This window comes from Cyprinodon variegatus, unplaced genomic scaffold, assembly GCF_000732505.1.
Source record: "Cyprinodon variegatus isolate N-32 unplaced genomic scaffold, C_variegatus-1.0 Scaffold235, whole genome shotgun sequence".
Taxonomy (NCBI): domain Eukaryota; kingdom Metazoa; phylum Chordata; class Actinopteri; order Cyprinodontiformes; family Cyprinodontidae; genus Cyprinodon; species Cyprinodon variegatus.
In genome coordinates, this window is record NW_015150688.1 from 88,321 (window position 1) to 97,023 (window position 8,703).

Here is an 8,703-nt window from a genome sequence, read left to right on the forward strand (position 1 = left end):
TAATATACTTTTTCCTTTACCTCAGTTCAAATTCTTGTCAGAGTATCGCTACTCTGATTTCAGTAAAATTTTGGGTTACTCATTTCACCAAGAGTAACTTGAGTTATGTAAAATCAGGTGAGTAAACAGCAGATGTTGTTGCTGGATGTTCTTTATCATTTCCTAACATGAATGAATATAAGAATTTGAACATAACTAATTACATATTTACTAACTAATCTGATTACATCATCTTAAACATCGAGTCAGATGTTAAGTNAATAAGAAAATACTGGAGGTACTTACACGGTTTCAGCTAAACTGTTTAATTAAAATAAAAAAACTCACCAAAGTTAATACAATACATTTTAAACCTAGATGGTTGATCTAGAATGACCAAGAATAATATGCTGTAAACATATAGCAGTATATTTCCCATTAGTCCCACCTTTAACAGCAATACAACAATGAACTATACCCTTATGATTAAACACTGAAATTAAATATCTCTGTAAACTCACAAAAAAATAAAGATAGTCCTTTTTTGTCTCTGAATAGTTTGGTATCTATTTGTGTTCATCAGCAGCAGAAGCAGATAGTATCTAGTTATATCTACTGTAGTAGCTTAGCAACAAATACCTTTAGGAGTAATTTTTCTTTAATATAATTTTCCTTTACCTCAGTTCAAATTCTTGTCAGAGTATCGCTACTCTGATTTCAGTAAAATTTGGGGTTACTCATTTCACCAAGAGTAACTTGAGTTCTTTAAAATCAGGTGAGTAAACAGCAGATGTTGTTGCTGGATGTTCTTTATCATTTCCTAACGTGAATGAATTACCTACTGTAAAGATTCTTTCAATTTCTTGGAAAAAAGTTTCTTCTATCTAAATTTATTTTATCTATTTATGTGTATCTTTAGTTCATTTTATACTTTAGAATATGAGAATTTGAACATAACTAATTACATATTTACTAACTAATCTGATTACATCATCTTAAACATCGAGTCAGATGTTAAGTAGAAACAGCTACTCAATACCTAGCCACTGCACCAAGTACTCTTTTACTACTACTTGAATAAATTGTTGGATGAATACTTTAAAGTTTTACTTAAGTAAACATATCAAAGTAGTGTGACTGGAGTAAAATCTTTGCCACCCTTGATCAGCAATAACTTGTGCTATTGAAGTCTTTTCTCCATACATTTTCTCATTTCCCATGTCAACACATCTGCAGTGCTAAAAAAAAAGGCACAAAAACGTTTTTTTAATGGACATGGTTTTATCCTGTTGAAATCAAATGAGTGATTTTTCATCTATGTATTAAAATGTTAAAACCTGGAAAAGTGTCACTAGTGTTTGGGAACATTTTTAAATGAGAATATTTGTAGTTGCACAGATGTGGTAAGTACAAAATGTATTATTTCTGCACCATTTACATCAACCATATATGTGCCTTAAACACATCCTCAGTTTCTACTTTTTATTCTATTCAGCTGAAACATTGCATCTATTCCATTTTGGTTATGAGTAGCATTTTTATATTTCAGCCTCAGCAAAGTTCAGAGAAACTTGGATTTTCATAAAAGTATTTGTTGAATCTTTGAAAACACCAAATAAACATAAAAGAAAGCAAAGATGATGCTAAGTATTAGATAGAAAAAGAGACATACAGACATTCAGAGTCTCTTTTGCTCAGACCCCCACACCCAAACATGCATGACACCCTTCAGGGTCTGTCCTGCTCTGCAGCAGCAGCAGATTAACAACAGGGGGAGGAGAGGACAGGAGGATATAACAGTCGGAGGTCATAGCTGCAGCTGCTGAGGACATGTAAACATTGATCTAATCGAGTCACAAAATTCTGGAGAATAACAGAAAGCATCGAGGCCACAGCTGGAGATTCAGGGCTCTCCGACGTTTTGTGATCTTAGCAGGAAAAAGGAGGGGAAGAAACAATCTGACTGCTTCACCCGCCACCTGAAGTCGTCAGCAGGTTTTTCTGTTGTTCAGATTTAAGGAGCAAATTCAAACCAGAACTACAAAATGACAGTAAGTAGGAAGCTTTTGGAGAGATGACCAATGTAACATGATCCATGCTTTCACACATTATTATTTTAGTCCACATATCTCAGACAATTTCACATATCTGCTTTTATCAAGAGTGAGAGACTTTAGTCATTCAACTTCAACTCCTGACTTCACAATTAATGTGGAAAATGGAAAATGGATACATTTTATAACCAGTGACATGAATGCAATAAAAAATTTAAAAAATATTCCAAAACCTGAAGTTTCAAAAACAAAGAAATAGGCAATTTGGATGAATTATCTGTTTATATTTGAACCATGTTAGCTATTTGTAATCAGTTTGATCCACAAACTGCACCCCTAATATTTCAATCCAGTTTCATCACACAAATACAATATGTTTTTGAAAAAAAATGTTGAGGGAGGAAATACTTTATGTTTTTACCTTAAAATGTTGTAGTTAAAATGTTTTCATTAAAGTTAGAAAGCTAAAATAAGTTGGTATTACAACTTGAGTTAAAAAATAAAAAGAAATTTATGAAAAAGTATATCCATCTGCTTTTTGGAAATCTTGAGAAGATATACAGAATTGAATCATGATGCATGACAATCTAGTTGCTTCATATGATGCCCAGGCTTCCAACAACAGACATCAGGTATGAAAACATATCAAACTATATAGACTAAAAAAAATTATTAAGAAATGATGTTCATTCAATCAAAAAATTACCTCTAATAAGAAAGGAAACAGAAATTTCTTAACAGATAAGACAATGTAGTTTGCATGTTCTCCCTGAGCATGTGTGGGTTCTCTCTGGGTACTCCGGCTTCCTCCCACAGACCAAAAACATGACTGTTAGAATAATTGGCTTCTCTAAATTCTCCTTAAGTGTGTGTGTGTGTGTGAATGGTTGTTTGTCTCTGTGTTGCCCTGCGATGAACTGGTGACGGACTGGAAAATGGATGGATGGATAAGACAATGTTAATTAATTTTAAATAACGCCCACTTTTATTTTTATTTGAATCAAAAAATCCTTCTAAATAATCAGTACAAAAGATCAAAAATCAAATTAATGATGCAACTATTCACATTTTTCTAAAGAATTATTTTTTTTATAATTGCTAAATAATCAGACAGTTAAAGGTTCCTTAAGTAATATTCTTTTACAGAATTTAAACCAAGTGAAATCAAAGGTATCCAAAATGTTCTTTTTATATCTGAAATACAAATTGTTTATATACTTTTTAGACTGAACATTCTGAAAATTCAAAAGCATAATATTACTTCCAATCAACAGAAAGTAGTTCAAATCTAAGGATTACTTAAAGGGGATAACTACTTCCAGCCAGTCATTGGTGCAATCACGCTCTTTGACAATGGTTAGCATTAGCAAACATTCAGCTTACTTAAAGCAAAGCTGCCACCTCTGCATGCCTTCTGAGCCCCTTTGCTTCCTTAAGATGGCATCTACGCTCAAAAGCTTGACTCAAGTTGATCCTTGTGTTGCTTCTTTTAAAATTTTTGGCTTCAATCAGAGAAATATAACACTTAGCAGAAGCCATACCCCAGTCCTATCATGACATTTATAGAATCTGGCAACTCTGAGCTCCATGTCACACGATTTTGACCTACTATTATTATAGTTGCAGAATAATTTTACACCCATGTCAACACTGTAACCAGAAGTAAATAATTATGTAAAATTAATACTTTTAATCTGAACCATTTAATGTGTTCTGTGGGTGTATTTTTTTGGGGAAAATGATTGGTTTTGATGAAAAAGTTGTAGTTTGGACTTTTACAATGAAAGCTACCAGGGACTGTGATTCATTTTGAGCCTAACTATACCACTGTTATTGTTACTCCAATTAGACTTTGGAAACCTGTCAGGTTCATTTCTGCTCCCTTTAATGCCTTAAAGTGCATAACAAGTCATGCAAAATGCAGTTGCTCCTTGTTTCAGAAGCTGTTGATGTGACTGAAGCTGTAGTGAGAAATTCAGGGACTGTATGCAGCACATGTGCAGCCTGAATTTGAACTCTAATGAGCTGTAATGGGCTGCCTCTGTTTGGATCAAGATGTTGACACTTAATCTTGTACTTAGTGGTGCCAGCCACAGTGGAAACATCGACAGACAGAACCGAACCCAATGTGTGTGGCAGGATTTCATGTGGCATTTAACAGCTATGTTTATCCCCTAGATGTCACCATGGTGACGATAAACGCTGAAATGGTCGGGTTACATTCCCAAACACTGTCAAGGATACAGTCTATGAGAGAATGTCAAATAGAATATTTTAACAGCCAAATGATTCCCTTAAAAAACTCTTTAAAATCTCCAATAGTTTCTGCTGCTTCATTAAAAGATTTAACATTAACGTCCATCAGAAGCAGTTACTCTACTTTAACTTCAGCCCTTCTTGTCTGTTTTTTCAGACTTCAACAAAGCTTCTAGAGGAGATGTGCCATCTCAGGGCTCAATCGCTGGCAGCAATGGACACATCAGAGCACTTCAAGGTCCTAAAGGTGCTGGGTGAAGGCTCATATGGAAAAGTCATGCTGGCTGTGCACCGGAAGAGAGGTGAGAAATTCAGTTAATGAAAAATCCCTAAGGTCCATATATCCTGGAAAAAAGACATTAGTTCTTATGTTCTCTTTGGATCCCTCAGGAACTCCGATGGCTTTAAAGTTCTTTCCTCGTGAATCCACCTCGCTTTTCTCCTTCCTGAGGGAGTACAATCTCTCTCTGTCCTTCTGCACCCATCCATCCCTGACCAGAGCTCTGGGAATCGCTTACTCCACACCATCACATTACATCTTTGCTCAGCAAGCCAGTCTGTTTGGGGATCTCTTTGACATCATCACCCCTGAGGTATGGAACAAAGGCTCACAATTCTCATAATAACTTAAAAAAGGGATTGAGAATGACAAAAAAAAAAAGAAATGCAAAGAAACAGATAAAGAAATGCAAGACAAAAAGTGCCTCCAGAAGCGATAACTCATTTTTCTTCATCTGCTCTCTAGGTGGGGATGGAGGAGGATTGCTGTCAGCGTGTGGTTTCCCAGCTGTGTGGGGCTCTGTCCCACCTCCACTCCCTTGGTTTTGTCCACAGAGATGTCAAACCTGAGAATGTCTTCCTGTGTGATTCCGCATGTCGATGGGTCAAACTGGGAGACTTTGGCATGGTCAGTCCAAAAAGAGTTTATTGTCAAATTGAAAGCAATCACTTACCAATAACAAAACAGCAGCCAACTTTATACCTGTCACAAATGTTTTTACGTTTTTCTCCAGGTAAAAGCCAGGGGAACCAGAATCCCAGAAGTCTGGTACAGCTCTCCCTACTGCACCCCAGAGGCTGAGATTGCCCGAGGAAATGATGACAGCTGGAACAGCCCAAACGATGAAAATGGTAATTTTCAGGAGGATGCGAAGAAAATAAAGAAACAGAGAGTCTGGACATCAGTAGAGCCCAGTACAGACAGCTGGGCGCTGGGTATCCTAACATACGCCATGCTTACTGGCAGCCACCCCTGGGCTGAGACAGCCAGTGACTGCTGTTCTTACATTAAATATCGAGACTGGTTTGACAGAGAAAACGGCCCCAACGATGAACTGGATGTGTGGGAAGAACCACCAACAGGGAGGACTCAGAGATCCACTGATCTGAACGGAAACAGGCAGAAGGACCACTCATCTGTAGCTCCTCAGTTTGCATGTTTCACACAGTTAGGCTGCTCCTTCTTCCAGTCGCTTCTTGATCCCAGACCAGAACTTCGAGGATGTCCTGAGGATGCTCTTAGTTACCTTGGAGACAACTGGATAATGGAGAAAGACAGGGTGAGACTGGAGAAGGAGAGGAAGAAGATCAGTGAGAAGAGTGCAATTAAATCCATGAAAGAGAAGGAGGGGAGAGGAGAGCGATGAGAAAAAATGACAAAGGAGGTTAAAAGAGACTTTTTTTAATCATCTTTCGAAAGGAAAATATAGTATGACACTGTGACTAGTTAGGCAGTACTTGTAAAATGTAGCACTTTGAAATACTGTTGTATCACTGGATGGAAATTTTGAAAGCACTATTATATATATATTTATATCTATAGAGAGAGACTAAGACTCTTTTTGACATTAATCATAAAGTATTTCAATAGAATCTGTGTATGTGTTGTGCATTGTTTGTTTTTTCATTAACAGCCTTGGAAACTGAAGAAAATCATAGTATTTGATTTTATGAGAGCAGCACATTGCCCTATAAAGATAATCTTTACCCAATAATTTAATCATTTTTTTAAAGTAAACAGTGGAAAAAGCAAACAAATTATTTGGACTAACCTAAAAGACACATAAGAAAATAAACACAAAAAAGTAGAAATGCTACAAATAAATTAATAGATTCAAATTAGAAATGAGTTTAAAATACATAAATTATGAGTAGACAAATGCATAAAATATTCAAAGGTAGAATGCCAAAAGTAGCTAAAATAATTGCAAATTAAGTCAGGCTGCAAAATTACTCTTCCAAACGGTTTGAGTTATGCACAGCTAGATTGCTGATCTCTATTTTCTGTGATAAGCTTCTTTCTTTTGCAGCATTTTTTCACATCAAACCTGATTCAGCTTAACATTTGCCATTGTGGGAAATGTATAAATCTCACCAAAACTTACTAAATAAAACCAATTTTTAGTAAATGAGTTTAAGCTCTTGAAAAAAATCCCCTTGTTATAAAAAAAAACCAACAGGGTGTGAGTGAAAGTGTAGGAATCTGTTTCCATTAAGTTAGGTTATTTAAAACATTTGTTTAAAAAAAGCAAAACTGGGCCATGAACTGTAGAATTTTAGAAACAATTTAACAACTGCAGTTGTGACTTTTATGTATGCTGTTATCAGGGTTCAAGGTTGCAGTGCACCAGAACCACAAAAAGATTTGGATCAAAAGACGAAAAGGTCATCATAACAGTATAAATTCAAATCCTGAAGCAAGCACGCACAAAAAGAGTGAGAAACTAAACACAAATGAACAAACTTTTAAAATATCAGTCTAAAAACAGTAATTAACATCATAGGAAAAAAAAATAATATGGCAAGACCATTTAACAGTAATAAACCCAAAAAAGATGAGAACATAAACATTGTAAATGTTTAGTGGAGTTAAAGAACTAAGACACCATCTGTGGAGCTCTTTGTTATATTTGGATCGGGACTTTGGAGAGTGTAATACTTCATGTTGGCTCAGGAATGGTATGTAGACTGCAGCAGAACCAAGCTATAAACAAGTCCAGAGTTCAGTTTCCGTACATCACAGTCAGAGCCTGGTAGGGATAAAAGATCATCATTAAATTGGACAATTTTTGCCCGAGGGCTTTCAGTGAATTAAATGAGCATGCAATAACAGAATAGCATAAGCTGACTGTTATTCTATCATCCCTCGTCCTTTTGAGGAACACACATCAACATGGAAGTATTACACACGTACAGAGACACACGCTGTGAGGTCCACCAGGAAAGCTCTCCCAGGTGCTTTCATAAATAGACACTCAGTCATCAGTTTGACACTAAAACCTTTCAGCACCGCAGATGTGCCAGGATCTTCAGCCTTATCATCCGGCCAAGTCTCTCTGTGAATGTATATGCCAAAGCAATCCGCTGGGTAGTTTTTAGATCTTGGAGCTGGCACCATGAACAAGGATCAAGTGCTTAGACATGACAACCATCAATCTTTTTTTTTTCTTTTTTTTACATTTAGATTTTGCAAAGGTTACAGCTGCACCAAGGAGAGAACGCAGCCAGAAAACAAAAGAAAATAATTGTTTTGGTGCTTGGTTTTCAGCCCATAAATGTTACTCTCATCTCCTCTCTGTGTGCCTCACTAATATGGGAATGAAGCCTGCTGTCTGTTTGATCTTTTGCACATGTATTGAAAGAGAAAGTCTTCAGAAGTCAGACTAAGTTCAGAGAAAGATCGAGAGGAGAGCAGCTGATCAAAGAATAAATTACAGCAAAGATGTTTAATACCAGCTAGGAGAACCTGAGGAGTAAAACTATTTTAATAAATTCTTAACATTATAGTATAGCATTATAGTAATATTGCAATATTATATCAAACTATTTAAAAAACATGAACACAAAAATATGGACTTGATTAAAAGTATCTCTAATACTTGTTTAAAAGTTGTTATTTTCAAAAGGATCTTCTTATCTGACAAACAAACCTCATTAGACCACGTATACTAATTCATTTAGTAAGTCTGCAGATCATGATCTGATGTCTGAAGATTTAAAAGGATTATAATGTCAATCCTGTAAATGTTTTCTCTTTATTACTCCAAGTTGCATTACTCCAAGCTGGAATGTTTTGTTTGAAGTGTTTAGGATTTTCATAGCTGTCTCATCAAGGTGAGAAATATGAAAGGAAACAAATGAGGAATTAACACATTTGCAATCAAGCAGTGACAGATGCTGACCCAATTATAAATCTAAATGTTACTTCTGGAGTGTGTTTAGGTCACCTAGGGGATAAAATGACCTTATTAACGACGTTAAATTTGACCTTTTGGCTCTGATTCGATTTCTGACACTGCTTAACCCAGCAGCTCCTAAATCTTTCAAATTACCAATGTCATGAAGTTCACCAGTTCTTGGTTGGACCCAACAACTAACTCATGACCTTAGGGAGTCACAGGTTGGGGTCGTTTAA

General features: G+C 36.0%; 1 protein-coding gene across 1 annotated transcript; it reads left to right on the plus strand.

The window, feature by feature from the left end:
* The first annotated feature begins 1,733 nt into the window (after positions 1 to 1,733).
* On the plus strand, positions 1,734 to 6,163 carry LOC107089006 (serine/threonine-protein kinase SBK1-like). Its single transcript, XM_015381509.1, has 5 exons — positions 1,734 to 2,030; positions 4,447 to 4,591; positions 4,680 to 4,882; positions 5,035 to 5,196; positions 5,303 to 6,163. The coding sequence occupies exons 1-5, from the start codon at positions 2,025 to 2,027 to the stop codon at positions 5,933 to 5,935; spliced, it is 1,149 nt and encodes a 382-aa protein (XP_015236995.1). The 5' UTR covers positions 1,734 to 2,024; the 3' UTR covers positions 5,936 to 6,163.
* The last annotated feature ends 2,540 nt before the right edge of the window (positions 6,164 to 8,703 follow it).

What these genes read in the sequence shown, in the direction of transcription:
- LOC107089006 (XM_015381509.1), top strand. An exon ending in GGCTGTGCACCGGAAGAGAG is followed by an intron (nt 4,592 to 4,679) that starts GTGAGAAATTCA and finishes TGGATCCCTCAG; the next exon opens with GAACTCCGATGGCTTTAAAG. An exon ending in AACTGGGAGACTTTGGCATG is followed by an intron (nt 5,197 to 5,302) that starts GTCAGTCCAAAA and finishes GTTTTTCTCCAG; the next exon opens with GTAAAAGCCAGGGGAACCAG.